The sequence below is a fragment of the Octodon degus genome, unplaced genomic scaffold (genome assembly GCF_000260255.1).
Source record: "Octodon degus isolate 3935 unplaced genomic scaffold, OctDeg1.0 scaffold00261, whole genome shotgun sequence".
Taxonomy (NCBI): domain Eukaryota; kingdom Metazoa; phylum Chordata; class Mammalia; order Rodentia; family Octodontidae; genus Octodon; species Octodon degus.
In genome coordinates this window covers 2,606,079-2,632,406 of record NW_004524837.1, presented here as the reverse complement: position 1 = coordinate 2,632,406, position 26,328 = coordinate 2,606,079, and the positions used below count along the sequence as shown (strand labels likewise).

General features: G+C 47.5%; 1 protein-coding gene across 1 annotated transcript in view; it reads right to left on the bottom strand.

The window, feature by feature from the left end:
- Kif25 (kinesin family member 25) overlaps positions 1-23,859 on the bottom strand; it is a 30,105-nt gene extending 6,246 nt beyond the window's left edge. Inside the window, 4 exon segments of the mRNA XM_012512703.1 lie at positions 3,357-3,526; positions 5,250-5,348; positions 6,336-6,403; positions 23,848-23,859. Of these exon segments, the coding sequence (XP_012368157.1) occupies positions 3,357-3,526; positions 5,250-5,348; positions 6,336-6,403; positions 23,848-23,859 (349 nt within the window).
- Positions 23,860-26,328: the final 2,469 nt, after the last annotated feature.

Genomic DNA, 26,328 nt, shown 5'->3' with positions numbered 1-26,328 from the left:
TGGGCTTGGGGTCTGAGATTGCATTTTGCTCCTTCCCATTGTCATTTTGTATAGCACTGTCTTCTGACCTTTGTTGTAGATCTTTGTTGCAGTTATAACCTTAGCACCTACTGAAATTCAGGTGCAGATCTACAAAGTTTGGATTTATCCAGTTGTGCTTGGCTTGGGTCTGGCTGCTGTGCTCAGCTCCTTCCTGCTGCTGCCCTTGGGGGTGAACCTGTTGTGCCCCTCTGGCAAGATGTACTACTCCTGGACTAGCTGGGTTATTCTGTCCCCTACTCTCTCTGCAGGGACTGCAGCTGCAGAGTTTCACCCCAGGCCTGTATGCCAGGCCTGAGCTGAGTCTGAAGGAGACAAGGGGAAATAGGGAAAAGGGGAAGCTCTCTCACACACTCACCATGCCTGGTCTAGGGCTGAATCTGGGGATTCTAAGAACGTGGCAGAAGTTCTCACTCAGCGGGTGGGGGGTGGGGGGTGGCTGCAGAGTGGGGGGGTCCTGTAGAGTGGCGAGGGGTCCCAAGGGTGCAGAAGAGGGTCTCACTCATGTTGCGCCTGGGTTTGGACCAGACAGGTCCCTCAGGCGTAGGGTAGTGAGAAGCTCTCCCACATACTCACTGGGCCTCCTGATGGGTTTTCTAAAATAAGCCTGCAGAAAGACACAGAGGAGCCAACTATCTGAGAAGCCCAGTGAGCCCTCAGAAGACCTTCAGAAAGCCTCCCAAGCCAAATGGCACAGCCCTGGGGACACTCCACAAAACTGTCGCCCTCAAGTACACTGAGGTCCCTTGAGACTAAGAAAATCCTATTTATAATTCTTTTATTTTTCTACTAAGTTTGCTTTATTAAAACTGGTTTTATTATAGTCCACAATGTTGACATGCATCATGGGCATGTCATGGGCGCGTGTACATGGCTTAGTCTGGGGGACTGGGCGCGTGTACATGGCTTAGTCTGGGGGACTGGGCACGTGTACATGACTTAGTCTGATTCCGTTTATGTTCTAAAATCATTTTAAGTTTGCTCTTGGGAACAAAGTTTCTTGACTGGGGTTCTGTTTAGACCAGTTGCCTCTGCTTTGTCCAGATGAGGATGCTGGAGTGTGTGGCCTTGAGCAGAAGCCACACACCCAGTCTTGCCACATGCAGCCTGGGGTGAGACGCCAGTACCCCGGGACCTGCAGCACCTGCCCAGAGTGGGGTTGGTTAATGTGTACTCTATGTTGGTGAAGACTGGGCCCTTTCTTTCCACCAGTGCTACTTGGGTCTCACAGCCAAGACCTTTCTGTGGCCTCCTAAAACCCCTTGCAGGCCCTTAAGGAAGCACATGGCTCATGCTCTTTCACCTTTTGAAGCACTATATGCTGACTTTAGAGAAATTTAAAAATAAGGACACACGTACTTAGAGGGAAAAGCACCACAGTCCACATGGAACAGGGCACCTCAAGCATGCAGCGTCCTTCTTCCGGTCCAGCCCCTAGCTCTGCCCCTTCAACAAAACTCAACCCAAGGGCGTTGTTGCAGCCCCTGGGGCCAGAGATGCTGCCGAGATCCTTGAGTCCTCTCTCTTACACAGTGAAATCAACTCATCTTAACTTGAGCTGCTCGTGCTCATAACAGTATTCTGAGCTTGAGTCAGAGCATTATTTGGAAGTTATTTGGACATTATTTGTACAGTATGAAAAGTCTAGCCAGGATGTCTCCCCTTCAAGCTTTGCTAGACTGAAGTTTTTATCCAGATCTAGAAAGAATTATGGACAAAATAAGTATTTGGTATCGCAAATAATAAGCAGCATAAAAATAACTGACTAACCCAAAAGAACAACCAAGTGAAATTCCCAAGCAAGGGTTAAAATCTGGGGCATCCGGAGCTCTGCATTTTGCTGAGACTGTTCCAGGAAGACAGAAAAGTGAAAAGCAGAGCCAGCTAAACTGCAGATCACACGGTTCACTTTCTTCTCCCGTTGGGAGAGCACAAGACACAGACAGAAGTGTGGCCTCTGCATCAGTTCTATTCCTTTCTGTGAGAGGTTGTGTCTCTGAGTGTCAGTGTCACAAACCTTGAAGTGCATTCTTCTTATCCACAGAATACCCAAGAGTTAATTTAAAAGATGTCCCGCCACGTTCACCAAGTTGACAGTTGGATTCTAGGCATGCTGCTGGGAACTAGTCTTCATCTCAGCCTTCTAGAAGCAAAGCATTTAATGGGTGAGATGTGCACAGAGGGTCAAAGGTGGCAGAGAGAGATGAACGTGATGACAAAAGCCATGTTAGTGCAGAGGCCAGGGTTCGATTCTCGAGGTGCACTAAGACTGCAATGGAGACTGGGTGTGGTGGCACTCCGTCTGTGCGCTCGGGAGGCTGAAAACAGGAGGATTGCTACGAGTCCAATCTGTGTAGTGAGATTCTGTAGACCCTGTACTAAACACACACACACACACACACACACACACACACACACACGCCATGTTAGGCTCCCATGAGGCCCTGAAGGCCACTGTCCAGCAGAGGGCAGTGCGCTGTAGCACAGCCTCCTCTTTCTAGTCTCTCCTTTGTCCGTCGCATCCTGCACACATCCTGTGGTATCATGACTGCGCTGTCTCCTTCTAGACATTTTATTTATTTATTTATTTATGTATTTATTTATTTGGAATCAAACTCAGGACCTTGTACCTGACAGGCAGGCACTTGTGCTGCTGGGCTATGTCCCCAGCCCTCTTCTAGACATTTAAAAAAAGAAAGATTTAGCACATGCAATTCTGTGTTTCTCATGCCTTTTGATAGTGCTGTTACATGCAAACACATCTACGTTTTGGCTGACAAAAGATGATAGGGTGATCAGTCTAGGAGGGTACAGAGGCAGCAGCAGGAGGAGATGGGAGGTGGGAAGAATCCCAAAGATGGGGCTTCATTTTATTTAAAATGGCAGGCATGCCTTCACTAGCAGTGCCTATATTTGGTACTGTCAGCCATCTGAGAGGAATGTGTGTAGGGTAAAGGCTCCTACAAGCATTCTCTGGTATCCATGCCTGATGTGGTTTCATATTTTGGCAGACAGACTGCTTGCATTTTACCCTGGGTACACCCAAGCCCACCCACATGTCTGGCAGAACATGTTCCTTTCCAGAGCTTGTCTCTAGCAAGGAGGAATGCCTGCAGGTTTGGACTTTCTCATTCTTACAGATGAAGAAAGAGAAGCCAGGGGATGTGGGGCTCGCCTGACCTCCACTGGAAGAGGAGAGCCTCCCGGTTCTCCCTGGTGACTCTTGATGCTCCAAATCACTACTTTTACAGAAGACCTAGGACTGCGTAAAGGATGGCTTGTACCCTCTGTGGCCAGTATACACAGCAAATCGTTACCAGTAATGGGATTCTCTGCTTGGCGAGGCTGAGAATCCATTTCTAGACAGTTCTTATAGCCCAGATGTTTTCCGAACTCATCTTGAACAGAACTCCAAGCCACCAGCTGCTCTTCTGAGCACTCCCTGAGCTCCATGGCCCCCTGGGCTCCAGAATCAGAGCATGACTTACTGTGTGTAAAAGTCTGCTTTGTGTAACTGTGCCCTGCGTGTAAATCCCATTGCAGACCAAGCCAGCCCAGTAAGCTCATGGTGCCCACTGTGGGATACACGAAGAGCCCTGAGAAGTGCTACCATACCTGGCACAGAGGTTCTGATTCACAGAGCTTCTTAACCATTGCTCAGACTTGTCTGTTTTACCTCAAGGCAAACAAATATGAATCTTTTGACAGGATGGTTTTATACAAATGTTCAGACTGGGTCTGGGGAGATGGTTCAGTAGAATAAACACTTTCCTGGCAAGCAAAAGGGCCTGAGTTCAATCCCCAGTTCTACACACACACACACAAAAAGTTCAGACTGATAGACATCTATCACTGACACCTGTAGCCATCTATCAATAGATATCAATCTCACCCAGAACAGTGATACAAAAGGCAGGAGACCCAAAAGCCTGTCTCTGAGATTAACTGCCACACTCTACCCAAGATTTGAAACTACATTGGTCATAGAAGATCAGGGACACTGTCATCCTAATTTGCTTCCAAAATGAAAAAAGCTCAATGCATTCTTAACAAAACCCCTTACACATTTCACATCTCTTCTAGCTTCGGTCAAATGAGCATTTCGTCCTAGGAGTTCTGGACTGCATTTGTTTATCTATTTATTTTTGCAGCACTGGGCCCTTGTGCATGCTAGGCAAGCACTTGGCCACTGAGTGGCACACTGAGCCAGGTGGTCTGTGTGCGGTTCTCATGGACCTGCAAACCTGCTGGGAACGCGAGTCACTGAAGGCTCAGCACCTTCTACGATGCTGTCTGCTTCAGATTACGATGGGAAGGCAAGTCTGGCAGAGCTCATGCTGACCACAGCGCCCTTCTCATTTCTGCAACCTGCTCATTTAAAATATGCCTTCTGTGACACCCTTGTCATTTTCAGTGGAGGAAGTATTTCGGGTGGGTACAGAAACCAAGCTGAGGCCGGAAGTGCAGTCGCGCAGGAGGGAGGACTGGCTGGGGGGGTTGGTTAGGAGGACATGACCCCAGCTTCTAGATTACAGGCCTTCAGTGTATACAGCACACTGGTGCAAAATAACAATGCGGTAATTATAGATTCTATCCTGTTGAGATTGGCATGCAGAACCTAGGCAAACACAAATAAGTCTTGTTCAGGAAGTTTGATGTAGACTTCTTTGCAAAATTCAGATTCTTCCAAATACCCTGCTGTAGAAAGCCTTGGCTGTGGTGTTAAATATACAAACTTAGTTCTACTTACTGCTAAAGAAATGCATTTACTTCTAAATTATGCCCCTTGCCTTTAAAACCAGTAGTTGTGTTTTCCACAAATAGAAGACTGATTCCCAACAGGAAAAGTTTCCCAATCTGATGTTGGCATTTTCAACAGATTAAAAAAAAAACAACTCTGAGGTATAAAACCAAGCCCCGAGAGAAGGGGAGCAGCTGTGGCAGTCTGCATCGGCAGTCTGTACCCAGCGCAGTGCAGCACGAAGCCAGAGCACGCACAACCGTGTGACAACTACTCCTCAAAGCACTTTGCTCCTTCTCAAAATGCAGACACTGACAGACACTGCGCCAAAGTTGGGTCCTGGCTTTCCTCAGCATCATGTGATACCTGGCCCCTGATGGCCTGTCTCCTTCTGTAGCATGAATGAGGTTTGTGTGTACAGTACTTAGATGGAATTGTAATGACTGGCCTTGAAGCTATTTTAACTCACCCCTCTAAGAGGGATGTAAGTAGTGGGCACACATCTGCACACAGTGCTATCTGAGGTTCTGCTAGACCACAGACTCTGGAGACAAAGTGAAGCCGTGTGCTAATGGAAAGGGAACAAGCCACTTATAGCCACTTACAGATGTCTGGGGAAGCATCATCCGCCCCCCTACACACACACACACACACACACACACACACACACACACACACACTCATGTCCAACATAACCAATGCTCATGCTTTCTCATCAATAGAAGTAAAGGACAAGTGAAGCTGTGAGGCTTGCCATAAGGTTGGTGAGGTACTACCGGGTCTCCGGGTCCCCTGTAGGCTTGCACTCCAGCTCTGCCAGGCAGCCCTGCCTGAGACAGGCCTTGAACTCATGACTCATGGGCTGGGGCAGTGGGAGCTCCATTGGCTCCTGCCTTTTCTTTAGTCAGGTGCTGACCAGCACTGAGCTGGGGATCCCAAGGAGACCCTGCACATCTCATCATGGCCAATGAAGTCAAAGAGCCACTGGGGGACCAGAGAGGGTCCTCAGACACCACGCTGGGCTCAGCAGGCAGAGACTTGCACCGGGTCCCCTCACTACCCTGTGGTAATGGAAGGAGGGCATGCTGCTCCTCAAACCCTCCTTGCAGCTCTCCAGCCTCCCAAGTCTCCCATCTGCTGCTTGGACAACACCAAGGCCAGGTGCAAGGAAAGCTGCTGTCATAGTGATGAAGCCCTACTAACCACCTGGCTATGTGAGAATGAGACTGAGCCTAAAACCTGCAGGACATTTGTTGTCAGGAGAGGGGATCACCAAGGAGTGCCCTGCGTGCTTTTGTGCATGTTGATGTTAAGGTTCAGAACCAAAATGTCCTCCAAAAGGCTCAGGTACTCAGAGGGAGGACATTTGGAAGGTGGCTGGATCTTGTAAGCTCTAACTTGACATCATTAATTAACCTAGAGATTAACATACAGCCTCTTTATAATCACAGTTTATCAACAGGAGAAGTTGTACCTTTTCCTAGTGAACTCAAATGCAAAGTCTCCAGGTTTAATGTACATCTTAGATCTATACTGTATCTTGAATAACACTTACCTTTCAACATTATATGTCTTATTAATCAGAGGGTGGCCCGGACAATGACACTGTACTATGATGTTTTCCTAACAGAGAAGATGAAACAGAGCAGTCATACTCTGCCAGGGTTCATTAATTAAGCACCAGGTGAGGCTGACAAAGGACAGCCCCAGGCTAGAGCCAGCTGCTGCCTGCTTTCGTCAGCAGAGACTCACTGGAGCACACAGAACGCCTGGCTGACAAATGGCACATGGTGCCGGACTGAAGGGGAGCACTGGGTAACCGAGACTGGCCAGGTGGCCTCAGAGACCCCGCACCTACTGCCCACTGCAGAAGCCTGCTGGCCTCTGGCAGAGAGAAGGAGGTCCTGCTTACTGAGGAGGACTCGACAGGTCAAGGGGCCATGGTGCCAGTGCAGAAGCACTGGGCGTTCAGGTAAGATGTAGGAGTCACACCAGCTAGATCAGTCCTGCTCAGGCAGCAGCACTATTTAATTATGACAAGAGAGGCTGAAATGCCTGCGTTCAAGCCTTGGCAACTCCTGGCCTTGCTGAGGTCCTTTCTTCTGTTACATCCTGTGTGGAAGAGGCAAGAACATGTTTATAAAAAATGTGGATTAGCTTTGGATTTCAGCAAAGGAAAAACTAACATGGCTTGCTTCCAGTTTTAAAACAAAACATGAATTCATGAAAGAACAGGAGCACAGGGAAAAACTAAAGATAAACAAAAAACTAATAATTACAGTGGTGAAATAATTCCAGGCACCTGATTTTTCCATAGTGATACTGAGACTGTGCTATGTGCTGCCCTGTCTTCCTACTGGGACTTTAAATAGGCACAGAAAGTACAATTGTGTGTGTGTGTGTGTCTGTGTCTGTCTGTCTGTCTGTCTGTCTGTCTGTCTGTCTGTCTGCAGTACTAAATACTTGGAAATGTGGCCTGTTTTGGGTGGAGGCTACAAGTAGAAAGTTCTGCGAGTTATTTGTCCCAGAGGTGGTCATCTGCTTTTGTCTGCTGCTGAAAGCCAGGGTAGGGTGGTAGCCGGAGCACAGCACTGATCCATGTGGACAGTATTGATGCCCACGGCTGAGCCTAAAACCTGCAGGACATTTGTTGTCAGGAGAGGGGATCACCAAGGAGTGCCCCGCGTGCCTTTGTGCATGTTGATGTTAAGGTTCAGAACCAAAATGTCCTCCAAAAGGCTCAGGTACTCAGAGGGAGGACATTTGGAAGGTGGCTGGATCTTGTAAGCTCTAACTTGACATCACAGTGGATTAATCCAATGAAAAGATCATAGATGGGTGGCACTCTTTAGAGGTAATAAATACTTGGGAGGTGGGGCCTAGCTGGAGGGATCGCTACATGGGGCTGGCCTCGGGGACTCTACCTGCTCCCTGGCCCCTGGCCCTGGCCTGCTCCTCCTGCTGCCTGGCTGCTACCAGGCCAGCAGCTTTCTGCACCTTGCCCTCTCACCATCCCATTGCTGCCTTCCCACAGGCCTGAAGCAATCAGCCAGCTCACCAGGGACTGCAGCCTCTGAAACTATAAGGCAAAGTAAATCTTTCCTCCTTTATTTTTGCCAGGCATTTTTGTCAAAGTGATGAAAAGCTGACACAGGCAGGTTATGAAGAAAGCACTCCTTGGCAGCCTCAGTGCCATACCCAGTGACAGATGAAGCCTTGACCCGCTCCCTCTGTCTGCTGCTCTGGCTCGGTCCCATGAGGCCAAGCCCAGACCATCCCACCATTTGATGTCACATCGCTGCTGTGAAAACCTTTCCAAAATGCCATTAAACAAGAGGCAGTGGTGCAGAAAGTCACATCTGGCTGAGAAAAATGTCGCTGAGCACGTAGTTCAAGCTCTGATTGAACTCTCACTGTCAGGAGGCCATCAGCCACAAGGAAGTCTCAGGACACGGTGGGTAACCCTGTCCACAGGGACCAATGTGGAAGGGAGGAAAGCAGAGAAGTCACTCTGTCCTGTAACAGATGTAGTTGGCAAGGGGACCTCAGGGGACAGATATGCAGATTCTGTGGCTGTGTGTTTATGTCCCTCTAAGGATAAAGACTTGGTCCCGGAGGTAGGAGGGGGCACACACACTCACGGGGTACACAGGGATCCAGAGTCCTTGGCCTGGGGAATGACCCCACCCCCACCCCCACCTCATGACAAGGGTACAGCTCTCTGCTCTTCTCACATCAAAGCTCCCAAACAAGAGGCAGGAGCCAGGGCTCCGCCTCAGAGCAGGACCAGGACCCTAAGAGTCACAGAAACAGGCTTGCCAGGTTCGTGGTGCCCAGAGCACACCCAAGACAGCCTAGGCCATGCCTCCTTCTGTGGCCTGTGTCAGCCCCACTGAAGCCAGCAGTATCCGGGTGCTGCATGGTGAACTGCTCGGTACACGTGTGCTGCTGCTGCCTCTAATGCCCATACTTTTTTTTCAAACCAAATTGGTAGGATAGTTTCAATAATTAACACATTGCATACATTCTTCCTGCCCATACTTTAATTGTAAAGGAAAACAAGTGAAAACGCCAAGGCTACAAAGCCTGGCCTCCAAGCTCAAGAGATACCATATATGGAACATAAAAAGCCATAAAACCAAGTTAGAGTCCAAGAGATCCTTATGGCCCTTTAGAATTTCATTCCACAGTGTAATCAGCACATTTTAAACGTCTGAAACAATTCCACAAGCCATGTTGACTTTTTCCAAGAACATCTTAAATGCTCTTTCCTGACTGTCCCCAAAATTCTTCTCTTTCGCAATACTGAATAGTCCTTATTCTCAAACATAGGAGTCGCTTCCCTCAGCTTTTAAAACAATTTCCTTCATCCAAACTTTCGAACTCCAGGCCCCACAGCTGGGGCTTGCGGGAAGTGGGGGTTCATAGGGTGGGAGCTGCCTGGCGTGGAGCTACTTCCTGAGGAAGCTGGGCCTCAGCTAGGCTCAGACCTTATCACAACGCTCGCTGGGACTCCAGGATTCAATGCAACAACTCACGACTGCCTTCAGAGTTGAATCCAGTGACCACTGCTTTCCTTACATTTAGGAGATTTGTCTTCTCTTTTCTTAAGGAATTTGTTTCTTTGCAGGGCTGGGGGTGGAACCCAGGGCCACGAACATACTAAGTAAACACTCTACCACTGAGTTGCACATTCAGCCTTCTACCATCTATTTTCTTTTCATCCATGTTTCCTGAAAATAAGACATAACTAGAGATCAAAAATGCAAGACCCACTCAGCCTGCCATTAAAGTAACCATCAATCAAGAGACTCCTAAGGTATAAATTCTGTGCGCCACTGCCCAACGCCACTGTAGTGACCAGTTACTAATTACAGCTCAAGCTTTTTTTGTTTTTGTTTTTTTATTTTCTGAGACAGAGTCTTGCTGTGTAGCTCAGGCTGGCCTTCAGTTCACTATGTAGTCCAGGCTGGCCTCAAACTCACAGTCTTCCTCCTGCCACATCCTCCCAACATTCTGGATTACAGGCACATGCTACCACACCCAGCTTGAAGTTTGTTTTCTAATTAGGTCTTATTTGGGGAGAAACAGAAATTTAACTTCCTAAAATAGCTTTGTAAGTTCATAGAGCATAAAACTATCATTAATCTTGGCATGAGAAGTAAATTTTAATCCTCTCATTTCACAGGACGCCCTGTGAGCAGGCAGGGACACTGGTACAGGGGAGGAAGGCCCTGGACGCTTAGTCTGCAGGTCCACTGTCACACTTGCCACATGTCTCATGCTTCCTTCCCAGGATGCTGGGCAACCTGAGAGAGAATGGGGTGTCCGTCCTGCCTGTGGGGACTCTACCCTGGTAACCACAATGAGGGAGGAGGGCACTCCTTCAGCAGTTTCCAGGAATAAAGGGAAAGTGGTGCTAGAGCAGATATCACTGCTCTGTAGCCCCAAGGACATGAGAGCCAATTGCTGCTATGGACATCACCGTGACCCAGACTGGATGCACCGCTCCCAGCGGGCTCATTGCCTTCTCCCTGGGTATGGCCCCAGCCTGTGCGCACCCACCAGCTCACAGGAGCAAGGTAAACTGCTCTGCAGGGCAAGTCTGCGGCCAGCAAACTGGACTGGAGGAAATGCCCCAGACCCTCAGATCCAGGTTCTTTAACAACAAATTAAGGGAGAAAAAGGGATGGGAGGAGGGACCTGAGGATTAAAAAGGCGTAAAGACCCTAAATTGCAAAGTGGGCAAGACCCAAACCCAGTGAGTAGGGAGAAAGTGCAACAAAACTGAAGAAATGAAACCAAATCACTCCTTTAGGTAGATAGGTCATGGGTACTCTGCCAAGAAAGCTGGGGTGTGCCTGGAGGGGCCGCAGCAGGGACTTTGAAGCTGTAATGTCCTGGTTTCACCTGGCTTATACTACTGCATTAAGTTATGCATATTTTATATCATTTTTTTGCACTGTGTTTTTATTTTATGACATGAAGTTTAAGGGAAAGGAATACTGGGTAAGAACTAAATGGAGGATGAGTGAAGTGAAGACAGCGCAGCATTCAATCACAGACTCAGATGCTGTTGACAGTGACCCTGCAGGGTAACTTGGTAGTGAAATAAGCCAGTCACAAAGGGCACATGCTGAGTGACTGCACATATCTGAGGTTCTCAGTGTGGTCGGACTCACAGAGACAGAGCGGGAGGCTGGAGTCAGGCCTGGAAAGGAAGAGAGTCAGCGATTCCTGGTTAAGTTTCAGCTTGGGAAGGTGAGACATTCTGGCGATGCACAGTGGTGACAGACACAATGTCGTGAGTGCATGGAAGGCTGTAGAACATGACCACAGTTAAGAGGGCAAATTTTATTTTGTTCATGTTTTAACACAATAAAAAATGATGAAGCCAGGGTTACGACCTATCTATGGCAAGCAATAGGCCAGGCGATGTGTGCTTCGGTGCAGCCCAAGCATTCATCAACACCTCTAGGGAACAGCAGAAGGTGAGGGTGGGGCCTCTTTCCTGCAGACATGGATGCCAGGTGACACAAGCAAGGTCACACAGCCATCTGCCAATGTGACTTTGTTGGCAGTAAAAATAGGCAGCCCAAGTCACCAGAGTCACTTGATGGAAAACAGGTAAGGTGACACAATTACACACTGATCCAGTGCCCAAAGCGCCTGTGGCCCTGAGGACAGCAGCAGGCAGGGTCTCTTCCAATTAACTCCAGAGGTACTATGTACAGTGAATCATTTTCTGAATCATCTTAATGAAAAACAGTGCACTCTGTTCCTTTGTGTCCCTCCATCCCCATGTAGATAGGCAGTGCCTGTTGTGGAATGAGGGCCTGACAGCCCCTGCCAGGCCTTCCCTGAGTCTACGCAGCAAACAGAGACATAGCACTGTCAGGGAGAAGCTTCCGGCCCAGTGATGGAGACACATTCGCAAATAAGCTGACAAATCCATCACACACCACTGAGTACCCTTCAGAAAGATGCAGAAGCCATGAGATTGCCACTGAGAGCAGCCTGACATAGACCAGGATCCCAAGAATTATGAGGAAGACATGTTTATGTTGAAAACAAAAGCGTGAGAGCAGAGGAGTCAGGCTGGGGGTGGGGGCTGGGCAAATCCCCAAGACACGGAAGAGGCCACAGGCAGGCAGAGGTAGGCAGCTGGGTGCAATACAAGGTGCACGCTGCCTTCTGTACCTTCGTTAGATGCACTGGAGAAGTGATCTAGCCGTGCTGCTAGGCCAGCCAGGGACAGGCAGGTGGGGGAAGGCATGGCCATGGCCAGAATGGAAGTGGAGTAAATTAGATAGTCAGAAAAGATGTTCACATCAGGATGAACAGCACTTGTTAAAGGATTAAGTCTGGCCACTACCACTGGTGGCCTGGGTAAACGGTGCTGCCACTTGTTGAGTTGGAAAAGCAAGAGTAGATCCAAATAGGAAGTCAAGAATTCAGCTTTTGTTTTCATTTTGAGGAGCCTGTGGACCACTCCCCAAGGCTTTGTTGGTATAGCCTGTGTGGGTCCGGAACTGGGAGGAGTCAGGACCGGAAAAGGACACAGCTGGTTCAGCCCTTGGTCCACGCAACAGCAGGCCATGTGCTGCAGAAAGCAGGACTTACCTGTGCTCTGCACTTCTAAGAAAGCCGCATTGCTAGGCGGCTCCCACACCTGGCTGTGCAGGCCTGGAGACAGACAGAGATCAAATAATCTGAGAGGGGCTCGCTGATTCAGCCATTTGGAGTCCTCTCCAGAGTGCCAAAGCCATCAGTGTCCTTGAGCACCTCTCCAAAACGTATTTTGATACTGAGATAGTGACTTGATGAAGTCAAGTCTCTGCCACCTACATTCAGGAATTCAAGTCAGTAACTGTCGAAGTCTTTAAGATGGAGAATGGAAAGTGACAGCTCAGCAAAACTTGATGCAAAGCCAGAAGTCTGTTCTCTCACATCTGATTATCAAGCAAGCAGATGTAAATTAAATGAAAAAATGCAAATAAATAACCTGAAGACGGCAGCCATAAGAATGAGGGCAAGACACTCTCTATCCAAAGCTGGCCTTATTATATATAGTGAGTACAAAACTATTAAGCACTGAATGAGAATGTTAACTGAAATTAAATGCCATTTTGCATCCAATTCAAGCTGAAACACTTCAGATTATTGGAAATAAAATAGCAAGTGGGATCCAAGTGACAGAGGGACACAAAACTGAAGACTTGCTCTTTCAGCCAGTCTCACAGCAAAGTCCTCTCACAAGCAGATCTATCCAACAACTTTTACTGATTTTTCTTACACATAATCCAAAACACTTTAGTCAAAAGAAATGTTATCTTGTTTTGTTTGGTAAGATGTGAGAAGACTCAGATTTCTGAATTTGAAGATTCATTGAAATTTATCAAGGCCTTGAGAGGTCCCTCAGAGGCTGGATAGAAGAACAAAGTGACAGGTTCTAGCCCTAATATGAATTGCTAAATTATTATGGTGGTCATCTAATATGGCTGAAGCCTATAAAACAACATCCTACCTTCCCAGAGACCACCTTCCCCCTTCTTCTCCAACTCAGTCCAGGTACAACGTCTTTTCACCCTTCCCGCCACCTCAGAGAAGGCCCCAGTCAGCTCCTCCGGTGTATCTAGACATCCCCCTCAAGCCCCAGCCCTGGCAAAAGGCCATTAAAGCCTCAGCCTCCCTTTGCTCTAATCCAGAGAACTTCTTATCTTCCCAAATTCTCTCCATGTCCTCTAAGCCCCTTTCTCTTTATAATAAAGCCCCTCTCCCTTTTTCTTTCTGCCTGTTTCTCTGCTGTGACACTGTTAAAAACCTATCACAAAGAGACACGGGGGAGATGGCTCAGTGGAATAAGCACTTCCCTGGCAAGTGCAAGGGTCTGAGTTCAATCCCCAGTTCCCCCAAAAAACAAAACAAAACAAAACAAAAAAAACACGCTAATGTATAAGAGTGAGTCTTCCTTCGGTGCCTGGTCAGGCCATCACCTTAGGGCATGCTTTCCCATCGAGAAACTTACTGGCTACAGGAAGATCAGGCAGGAGGGCACGCAACTATAGACACTCATGCTCAGTTACAGAGGCTGAGGAATGGAGAGGCTGTGGCCAGGGATCCGTTAACCCAGTACTTACCAGGGCAGCTTTCATTTGTCTCCTTTTGCTTCATTCAACAATACTGGTGCTTGAGGCAACATGTATCCAATAAAAAATACTCTAAAAATTTTTTTAAAGCTTTTATTTGCAGCCACTGGAATGGAATTTCTTGGCCTGTTTGTAAATAAGAATAAGAATAAGGCCAGCAACTCATAAGTAAAAGAATTACTAAAGTTGGTACACAATCAATTGATTCAGATGAAAGATAACTTATGAAAAAGTGAGGACAGATAGTAGTCAAGATGAAGTAGCTTCAAAATGATCTAATCCATATGGCCTGAAATTTTCAGGTCAAATTCAGAATTAGCATTACTGTTTAGCCATGCCGGCCCCTCATCTAGCAGCTTCCATGCTCACTGCTGGGGGAACTCACCGGGTTCCTCCAGAAGCCACCCAATTACCATGCAGAGTCCACATACCTAAAGGTCTCATCACCTCCCAGTGTGTCGCCCTGGGACTAAGCCTGGGGACCTGCTCAAACCACAGCAGTAGCAAAACAGGCTACTCCAGTGTGCTGCCCTGGCATGGAGATTGATTGAAAAGTACCTGAATGAGAGCAGGTGGCACAGTCCAGGAAGAAGCATCCCACCCAGACAAGCTCACAGCTACAGCCCTCTGAGCTGAGCCCTGCTTCCTCATGTCCTGTCTACCTCACTCCTCTCCAATCAGCCTGCGTGCAAGTTCTCAGGTTCTACCATTACCTTAGGTCTTCACATCCTTACAAAGATTCCAATGTCCTGTAGCCTCATTAAGTAAGTCTGTGTACTATTCTCCTTCTAACCTGTTAATGCTTCACACTGCTAGCAACTGTGAAGGGGAGACGGCAGTTCCATCCCCCATCACACTGCACACACTGCACACACCGCACTCCCCATCTCCACGCTTCTACAGTTGGCTTGCTCATGTTGAGCTCCAAACACAGCCCTGCGATGGCACATGGTTTACATGTCTGCCGCTATAGCACCTGCCTTCCTCTCCCTTTTAGAAATGCTACTGATTTATTAGAGAAACCAGATGCTTGGTTCTAAAAAGCATCTGCATTCTGGATATGGCTGCTTCCTTGAACAAAACAAATGGAAGACCTGATTACAACAGAGGTCCTTCAGCAGCAGCCCTGACCTCTCATGCCGCATCTCAAGGCAGTGTCACATACCAGAGGACCACAGCAACCATTGCTGACAGGGAGCCAGGGCCACGACTCCTGGTGGGCATCAAGGGGTGGGTTCCAATTTCTTCACTAATTCTGAATTTAAGTAGTGGGGATCATCTGTAAGAACTTTTTTCTCAAAGCCTACTCGTTTGCCCCGAAATAAGTCTCCCATAGGATGCACATCAGTGAGAGTTTTTAAAGAAATAATTATGAACTCAAAGGCTTTAACCATAATTACATGCCTCAGTCCACTTGGGCTATTGCTGAGCTTGCGCTTGCCTGCCCTGGCAGGAGGCCCTCATGATGGACACTGCATGTTGGGCAGCTTGCTGGCTGCTTCTCTCTCTCTCTGTCCACACAAGGGTTCCTGGCTCCTCCTGACTGCTTTCCAACCCAGACAGAGCCATTCGAGTGGTACCCCTTCCTTAAAGACCACAGCGGGGTGCTAGGCCAACAAAGCTATGCACTTCTAGGCATTACGGTAGATGAAGCCAAGTGTGATGGTTTTAAGAAGAAAGAAAATCATACCTATTTCAAAGTCAAAATAATAAACATATTTAATGTGATTGCTTTTCTACTTGTAAAGATATCTCTTAATACTCTAAATTTTAAAAGGAGATATAAATGAATGACCGCTTTGCACCTGTATATACAAAATAGTTAGGATAGATATACAGATACTTTCTGTTGATTCAATAAGAAAGAATTGTACTCATAGCATTTGGACAGGATATCATGTCTGCATCTTGTACTCTGAATAACCACTAAGAAGATAACAATATGCAATATATTAATTATTGAAACTCTCCTACTAATTGGTTTTGAAACTCTCATTGCTATTTGTTTCTCAATAAAACTATTTTAAAAATACTCTAAATTTTAGAACTCAATTTACAAAAGATTTATCTTTTGGACTGGAAAATGACTGCAGGCGAAATAACTCCTTCCCACAGACCTCAGGGTGCTGGTTTCTCAGGAGCAAAATGAACAAGATGTTTTGTTAATTAGTTTTCCAGCAGAAATCAGAAGCAAAAGCTATTCTTGTTGACCAAGACCGCACAGTGTAAGGAAGGAAACTGTTTTATGTTCATTCCACCTCTGAGCTGCTTGCAGTGGTGGAAGTCTCTGAGAACACCAGGAGTCAGAGCAGGAAGCTTCTGGGGAGGACGCTTGGGACTACTTACCTCATCCACAGTGTGGGCCACTTCCCAGGCGCTGGAGCTGCAGGGCTACAGAATGTGTACGATACTCTCCACAGTGTAATTTTCCGGTTCCTAATACCCAAACTCTAAAATACTTGTGTTTTCCCATGCCATCAGTGTGCTGTTGCTTTCTGATTTTTTGGTCCCATCCTTTGTCTCCCTAGACTAGGAATTCTTCCCTTACTCCTTCTTAAGTGCTTCTTGACCTCTTCCAGTATCCATGTGTCTGTCTTTCTATACACTTTCTTTGCCCCTCTGGCTTCATCCTCTCCTCATTCTTCAGTCTCATTTTCACCACCCCCTCTCCCTTTATTTTCCCTTAACTTTTTTCCCATGACCTTGTGTTTTACCTCATGTTTCTGCCCTCCTGTGTATCCTCAGTGGAGGGACTAGTTGCACCATAGTCATTACCTGGCATTTAACTCTCCCACACTCCCAAAACACTGGAGAGAAAGTCTTCACAAGGTCTATGGCTGCAGGACACTAACTACCTGCAAACAAATCAGGAATGTGAAAAAAGGCAACGTGCTTCAAAACAAAACCAAATGAGTGTGAATCACAGAAGAACAAAAATAAAACCCCTCCCAAGTGTCTTGCATCTCAAAGCACAGCCCCAGGCAGCACTGAGTACACTATGTCTCAATGTTCCCAGTGGCTAGGCCAACTAAGCAAAACAGTTTCTGATTTATGCAATTTGTATAGGTTCACATCTAGTAGCCATAGATTAATAATGTAACAAAAGGAATCAGTACAGATCATTTGAAAAGGAAGTTCAAGAAAAGTTAACCCATTTTATGGCTATCAATGACTACATTACAGTTGTTCCCTTCAGTTCTTTAATAAAAATGGTTGCCAATCAAAAAAGTGTATTCCATACCATCACTATCAAAAATGAAAATTCTAACACTTTTAAAATAAAGCAAATTTCAACCACCATCAAAAAAAAAAAAATTGTTCCACATTCTTGGACTGGCCAAGGGCCTCCAGAAGACTGTCTGAGGTCAACGCTAAATTGTCTAGTGTGAATATGGGCACTCTAGCCAGGGCCTGAAAGGGCAGCCAAACCTGGACAGAGTAAAAAATGGACCAAAAGAGCAACAGAAACTAAACTCTAACAAAAAGCAGCCCACGCAGAGGCCAACCCAGGCAGGTGAGGAAGGTGGAGGTGCCCTTGGGAGCAAGAGCAGGTAGGTAGGGGATTAACAGAAAAAGAACCAAGTCTGTGGAGCCTGCTTTTCAAAGAAATACCTGAAAGAAGAGACTTGGGAGAGTTCTATGTTACTTATGACCACCACAGCACTTTCTCCAGAGCAGAAACACGAGTCAGGTCAATTCTGATCACCCTCTTGCCCCTCTGAGGAATCTGTGGAGGAGGTAAGAAGGAAGAGGGATGCCCCTATTTACATAATGCCTCCTTGGACAGGACAGGGACAACTCCTGGAGACCCGAAAAACAGAACATGTGTGTGTGTGTGTGTGTGTGTGTGTGTGTGCGTGCGTGCGCACGCGCTCGTGCAGTCTCATAGGTAGATACTTCAGCCACTTTGAAGCCATGTTCCATAGGGACAGTGCAGTAATTCCTGCCAGGTTGTCCTCTTATGGTTGTGATGACAACCTCTTATCCATAGTCTCTGGATACTATGTTGGTGTCTCCTACCCATGCCCTTCAGGCTATGGGACAACAGTAAAGATGCCAACCATTTGTCCACATGGACCTTTCAAAATGCCAAGTTTGGGCTGGAGAGATAGCTCAGTGGCATAAGTATCTGCTTGGTAAGCACGAGGCCCCAAGTTCGATCCCCAGTACCAAAACGTTGAGCTCAAAGCCAACACCCTCCGGGTGCTTCTGCCTCCTAGTTAGTTCCCATCAGCCTTTTTCACAGCAAAGTCCCACCAGTGTCCTTAGGTGCCTAAGCCCTACCAGCCTGGTTTCACTCTTCTGTAAGTATTGTGTCTGGAGTGAGATGGTGCTCTCTGGTACAGGTCCTCTGCAGATCTGAGCAGGACTGAGGCTGCTCTAGCCTTCCTGCTCTTCCAGAGGCGCAGCCCAGAAGAGCCCTCGCATACCCAGCAGCCTTGAGGGTGATGGCTGACACAAAGTTGGGGCCATCATATAAAATGTAAGCCAGGGCAAGCAGGAATCTTGTATCCAAAGAGGTCTGAACCCAACCCTATGAGAGCCATTGGCTCCTTGCAGCTTCTTGGGTCATGGTGACATACTTGCAGAGGAAAGGTGACCTTTGGCACATATGTAAGTCTCAAGTACCTGCAGTACAGTATACTGAGCCATTCCTGGAGTCATGGGAAAGGCTCCAAACAGGAGGAAAGCTAAACTGGACACCTGACAGGAGACAGCCTTCCTGAAGAGGGAGGTAGGATGGGGTGGGAGAAAAGAGGTGAGACCCAGCAGTTATCCCACTTGAGGAGGACAGGTGCTGCCACTGCAGATAGGGCCTTCAGCCCCTACATCTGTGTATCAGCACATGGACAGAGGAGCCAGTCTTTAGCACCCTTCTTTTTTTCCTGTGCCTCACTCTGAACCCAAGTCACCTTCAGTTATTGCTCCTGTCTCTCGAAATTCTTTGCAATACTCTCTCTGATCAATCCCTTTCAAAATTGATCATTCTCAGATATAATCTTTTTTTTTAAAACATCTCCAAGTAACTCAGAAACATGATGATCTGAAAAGAGTCAAGGCAGAGCCTAGCAGACATCCCTGGATGCCAGTGTAGGACTCTGTGACCCTAACAGGAGGCACAAACTGCACCCTTCCCTTTTCTCAGCCTTGTCCCACCAGTGTGCTGAGTTAGCAAGACAGGTGTGCACCTCTCCAAGCTGGAAACCAGCTCCTGCTACCCACATGAGTGCCTTTAAACTTTGCCTTGCAGTCTCAAGGTGTCCTCTAGGCTCCCACAGAAGCCCAGAAAGCAAGCCTTTCTCCACTCTCTCCATGCGGACATACAGACAGGTAAGGCCAGGACAACTCAGCTTAGTTCAGTACTCTCAGGGTCTTCCATGGTCAGTGCTCTGCGCTGGATGCTTCATTGGGGAGCTTCATTTTGTCCTTGCCCTCTAATGAATACTGAAAGAGAACTTTACATAACAGCTGTCTTTTATCACTAGATTCTCAATCCCAAAAGATAGTGCCACTCTGAAGATAAAATAAATGGTTAAAATGTTTTAAATAGTGTCTGGTACCCAGTAAGTGCCCAGTAACTGTCTTCTGTTAATAATTTTAGTACTGAACCATATAAGAAAATGTGCTTCAAATGAGATTATTCTCACACGTCTAAGACCGAACAGAAAGATCACCTCCCCAAGGGGTCAGGAGGCCCTCAGGAACGTGGCTTCCTATGCATTTGGCCACGGGAGCTAGAGACACTGGCTAACGTACAACCACAGGAAGCCATACCTCCCAGAGGCAAGACTGTTCAAGCCAACATCAACCGTCACGCCCTCATGCTGCTAAGTGGAGGCCTGGAACTTATGAAGATCTCATGCCTTCCAAGAAAGCGAGGGAGAGACCCTTGGATTCTTGTTTGGACTCTGGGGAGAAAGGAGCTGACAGGTTGTAGGGAGGCTGCACACTGTGGAGAACTCAGCACATTCCCACTAGGAAGAGCTCAGTTTCCTGGCTCTTGCTACCCCATGCCCTCCCAAACCCTCCCAAAGCTTTTCATTGTACTCCTGTCAGCCTGACCCATTGGTCACTTCGGAGATGCTCATGTGGTCCACTTGAGTTTGGCATGTCTTCAGTATGGCCCTGAGCCACACATGCCTTTCGACACCAACACCACAGTGACTCCCTCCTTCACCATGGCCACTTCTCAATCTATCAGCCATGGTAACCAATGGCTTCTGGGGAAGGAGGACATACAATCCCTGCTCATAGCCTGTCCACTCACCTCTGGCTTCTGCTGCCCCCTATACTGGGACCTCCCCTCCCGACTTCTCTTCTGTCCTCTCACTTCCTTGTACTTCCATTGGGATCTTTGAAATTTTGGTCCAGTGTCACCGAGGTGTGTCTTCATGTGTTCTGATGCTGTCTGCTGAACTGCAGAGAGAACAATGATATGCTGGCTGCATTGGGTACTCACACCAGAGTGCTGCGGAGCTCTCTCCTGCCAAGGTTACATGCAGCAACATAGCAGGAAAGGAGAGTCGGTCTACCTGGCAGATTGAATTGCTTCTTCAAGCACAGAGGATGTTAAAGAGATGCTAAACTCCCCAAGTGGTCAGCAGGACAGGCTTTGGACCATCTGAGGCTATGGAGGTCTTGTGTGCACAGGAATGGATGGTGTCCAGGACCTCAGATTTTACAGTCACCTTATGACAGAAAGGTACCCTAGACTGGAGCCTGTTTGGTGGGAAGCTGGGGTACCAGAGAAACTGGGTCTGGCTTCTGGTTCTGTGTACTGTTAATGGTGACCTTCAGCCTCTGCTTCCTTCCTTGTCCAGCCAAGACCTAGCCAGATATGAGGGTGACTGGAGACTGTCCACTAAACACTGGTTGAGTATGTAGCCACAGCTGAGTCAGCATGCCCTGGTACCCAGGCAGGTTACTACACAGGTGGCTTGGCCAATAGATTGGGGTCCTATCAGGCTACTGCAAGAGATGTGTTGTATCTAAGGATAAGTGAGCTACATACAGGAGGGCCCCTCAAGCACCTCCTGGGGCTGTGCTATGTGCCATCACCTGTAGGGCACAGCCTAGCCAGGGGCTGCAGGAATTGAGATTGTACACCACAGTGCAATGCTCATGGCCCTGAAACAGAGTACCCTTCAAGAGCTTGTCTCCCTCTAGGAAAGAAACCGGGGCCCAAAGAGAGAAGACAGGTATAAGAAGAAGAGGCCCTGACCGAGCATAGCCTCTGTGTGGAGCCTGCCAACTCATCCACTCAGCTGATTCTGAGCTCTCCCTGGTCCCTGGCCCTGGCTGCTCCATCACTTGACCTACCAGATACAGTGCTTAATTGAGCATTAGCCATGTCTGAGACCCATCTCTGATAAGGATCAGCTAAAGAGGTGAAGACACCCTGGGGAGCTGGTCAGCCAGTACATCCCATGGCACTCAAGCAGGACAGTCATTGTGAACAAGCACCAAGGGACATCTTTTTCCCTGCCATAGAGTTAGTGTGGGCAATGAGCTTTGGGTGGTGTCAAGGGCTGCAGAAGTGTGACACAGGACTGCATGTCCTTAGGAAAAAGTTGTGGCCCTCTCCTCCTCCTCCCTGGGACACTGCCATACAGTGGTGGGTGTATACAACCTGGGAGGCCACACACACACACACACACACACACACACACACACACCAGGCACAATGCACATACCAAACATATAACACACATCATGCATGGCACACATACACATGCGTAACACCTTCCTGTATACACAACACCTTACACACAAACAACCCCTGCCTTCCACAAACACCACACACAGCATCCATACACACACAATCACACACACCTACAAACACAGCAGTCACATCCTGAGATGCTGTGAGAACTCACTGACTGCATGCACTACACAGGCCACCAAGGGATCCCAGGTCACTTGAGTTATCTAACATAAACACCTTTTAGCCTGCCAGGACAGCAATAGAAGTCCACACGTTTCGAGGCACAGGTCTGGAGGAACACATGATGACTTTCCACATTCCTGGCTTGTGACCTGTCTCAGGGGTAGACTCAACATAGTGTGGCTGCAGTGAGTGTGTCTGGACACATAGCAGTACTGAAGCGAGAGTCTCCGCTGTAGCCCTGAAGCACCACCACGGTGCAAGTCCAGGGGTTGGAGCCGACAAGGCCACTGTAGCTGAGAGAAGCCTAACTGTGGGATTCTAGGACAGGAAGCAAAATAGGAGCTGGGGGACAGAACACCTTGGCTCTGTTGGCAAAAATGGGTACAAAAAGTGCCCATTTGGCCCTAAATGGCAAAGTCAGTAACATGCTGATCACGCACCAGAGAGAAAAGGGAGACCCTGAGGCAGGGTGGGCTGCAAGGGATGAGGGGCAGAGGTAGCCAGCCACCAGGAAACAGTTGGCATTGAGCCACTGCCGTGAGTGCATTGGGATGTGTTCCTGGCACTGCAAACAGGTAACAGCAAAAGGTCCAGAGAAGCAACTTACGCAGCCATTTGCAAGATTGCTCAAGCACACACCAGCTCACGTCCAGGTGAAGCTGTCTCACCTCGCAAACTTTCAGTGCAAACTTTCACCTCACACTCTTTGTGCAGCAGCTGCCATATCAGAAAGGTGCTCCTGGCACTGGGCCAGACAGCTGCTCAACAGGCCCAGAAATGAAGAGCCAAAGTCCTTGACATCTTGTTCAAGACTGTAAGGAGCAAGAACATCTACATGTAACGCAACTGACTATACTACTATCAGCTGTCACAGAATAACTGCACAATAATCAATCATGCATGCTTGCTGTGAATCAGCACATAGGCCTACCATCAGCAACCGTGTGTTATTTATCATTGAACAGAAGCTCTTCATCAGAGCAGCATGGGAATGCTACCTGGGCGTCTCAAGCACAAGCCCAGGGTCCTGTCCAGAAACACTCACTCAGTACTTCTGGGGCTGGAGTTTAGGAGCTGTTCAGGCAAGTTTTAAAATTTCCTGTCCTTAAAGTACTCAGGAATCAGAAAAGCAAGTATGCCTGCAATTCCGTAGGCACACAGCTCATTGTGTGGATGTGACATTCTTTCCCCCAGCTGTTTACATCCTTGTGACATTGGAAGAGTCCTCATCTCTGTGTTGCCCCTTCCAGTGGGAACAAAGCTCTGATGGACCCTCCAGATCCACTTTCAGGGAGCTCTGTTGTCATGAACTTGTGGCAGTGAAGACCATGTACCGTTACCTATGTACATAACAGAAACCCAGGGCCAATAAGCAGGAGGGGTTTTAAGGAACTGTGGGAAACAGGTAGCTAGTATCCCCTGCAAAATACATCCTACTCCCATGAAATCCTGCAACGACTTTTGAGTATGAAGACATATGTCTGTGGAGAACTTAGGTCCATGGTTTTATGTTTACAATCAAAAACTCTGAAATCATAGCCTCTTAACTGAGCTTAAATGTTCTTTGATTTTTAAATAAACATTTTTCTATAAAGCATGGTGATTTCTTCATGTATTTGAAAAATATTTTAATGAAAGTATCAAAACTACATTGAATCAAAATATTTTTATTATCTGGAATACAAATAAAGTTATACAGCTGACTTTTACTCAGGTAGGAGAGAAAAGTGAGTTCTATAAATCTACTCTAAATGGACAAAAACAGTTCAAAGCTTCTAAATCTGACTAACAAAGACAGGAGATTAATGCTGTTCGCAGATGGTGTCTATTGTTGTAGTGATTTTTTTCTTCCTGTTTTTTTTCTCTTGGTCACATTGTTTATAACAAAGGCAAAACAATCCTGTTAATCATAGGTATAAAAATACTGTGCCTTGATTTCACCTTGGAGAACTGCCAAACATTGTATGTAATAACAATTTTTCTAATATTTCTTTCAAGAAGTCACTAATAGCTTAACAAGGAGTACTCACCTCTGATGCCATCGTGGCCCAGATCTATTCCATCTGACTTACACTATTTAATAATACCTAAGAATTCTGACTTACAAAATTAAATATCTAATGCAGCTGTCTCAAACTAGTAATCTCACGGCCAACATACATATTTACTCTTATTTTTGCTCATGGTCTCAATAAGTGTGGAGGAAGTTTGCTTCTATTTACTAAGTACTGGATAGCACAGAAGCCAAGGAACTCTGCCTGCGACTGACGTGCCAATAGGAGGATGTTAGCGGACTGCCCGCAGACTGGGGACCACGTGTCTGACGCTTGTGAGGAGCCCTTTCCACAAACCTGGGATTCTCTTCACTTCAGGCATGGATCTCTTCTGATGAACAGAAAATACACACCTCACATTCTTTATCTTCCCCTGTACTACAGATTGAACGCCTGTGGGGGTGAACCTTGACACAGGGCTATATCACCAACCCTTCTGAAGACAGGGTCTAGCTAAGTCACCTGGGCTATGGTCAAACTTGCTATCCTCCTGCCCCCACCTCACACAGAGTGGGGAGTGCAGGTGTGTGTGTGTGTGTTTGTGTGTGTGTGTGCGCGCGTGCCTGGCCAGCTGCACACTGTGGAACCAAGCACTTGCAAGTGAAATGCAATCTGGTGTGCAGTATGGTTGCATTTCCAGGTGGTAGAGCTGCACCAGAGCTGGGGTAAGAGCTGCTAGCCAGTGCTGCTGTCCACAGAGGAGAGCATAAAACCACCTGGCCTCACAGCGACTCCTTCCAATCCTTTCCTGGTACTGTTGTATCAGGATAAAAAGAAAGATAAAGTTTTAAACCTATGAAAATACGGCAGGGGACTTTCTGCTGAGAACGAGACTGCTGAAGGATACCCTGCAAAAGAGAAGGTACTGTACAAAGCTTGAACCACAGTCAGAAAAGTTAGTGAGTTAGCCCAGGCAGAACGAGCACTTTGCAGGAGGGGCTGGCCCAGGGCTGCACAGGGCTGGCACTAGACACCTGGGAGAAGCAGGGCCCCAAAGGAGCAGGGCTGCCTGGGGGTTATGGCGAGGCTCAACCCCAGAAGGGAAAGGACAGAGGGTGGGAGCGCACAGGGGCATGGCACAGAGGCCCTGTAGGACTTTGTGGGACTTAGCAGTGGGATTTTGAGGACAGACATGTTTGAAAGCTTCCTCTGGACTTTCATGGAGAATGGGGAGGCAAATAGAAAGAACTCAGGCAGCATGAGGTGACTGTCCAAGACTCAGAGCATCACAGAAAGTACAGGTCCCACCCAAAAGCACTGAGGAGATAGTGGGGTGCAGATAGGGGGTGAGGTGACAGAGTCCAGAGCAATCCTGGGTTCCTAGCCTGAGCAAACACCACTGCTACCAATGACATCACTCAAGCAGCAAAGGAGCAGGAGCAAAGTGGGAGCACTGCAGGGAGAGTTCCGTGCTGCTTGGGCATTTGTGCTCTCCCATCGTCTTTACAAGCAGATCCATGTCTCCTGTGCAAGGTTGTTCAGTAAACACAGAACCCTGAGATCCTGGGGGATGTCTGTGCCCAGCAGGGACTTCCAGGTCACTGGTGCAAAGACAGCACTTCAGATCAAGTTGGGACAGCCCACAGGGAGGGTTGTCTGTTATCAGTTTCAAAGTAAATGTGGTTCAAAGAGGGCAGGTGGGAAGAGCCACAGGAGAGGCAAGACACCACTGAAGCTGGAGTGAAATATCAGAAGCATACAAGAGTTAGAAGAACAAGAAGGGAGGCTCTGGAGAGGCTGGCACAGCTGGGTCACAGTCTACTGTATCTCCAGACACCACCAATGCACCACTGTGGGCTCAAGGAAATTGGAGATTAACCACATCTCATTTGGCTAAAGAAACTGAAGCAAATAAAGTCCCTAAACTATCCAGACTCAGACTTCCTTTGGGGGGTGAAAAGGAATAACAGACTGTCTCAGTTACTCTTCTCTCATTGTTGGGACAAATAAACAACACTCAGAATGAAGGAAGGAAAGGTTTATTTAGCTCACAGTTACTGGAGGCTTCAATCCATATTCAGCTGGCTCGAAGACAGAGTGGCACATGGCAGAGGGCAGCAACTCATGGCTGCAGCAAAGAGCAGAGAACAAGGGGAGTGGCAGCAGCTCAGGCAGCTAGCAGGCCTCTCTCCCCTCCTTACATTGTAATGCAGATATCTGCCCAGGCGACTCACAGCCATATTCCCAGCACTTGATCAAGAATCAATCACAATAGCCAAATCTTGGAAACAATCAAGATGCCCATCATCTGAGGAATGGCTGAAAAAGATGTGGTATTTTTACACAATGGAGTATTACTCAGCTATAAAGAATGATAAACTTGAAGCCTTTATATTGAAGTGGATGCCACTTGAACATATTCTCATAAGTGAAATAAACCAGACACACATGTGTAAATATCGTATAGTTTCCCTAGTATAAGAACTCAAAAGAAGAAATACAAATAGAAAGGTATAA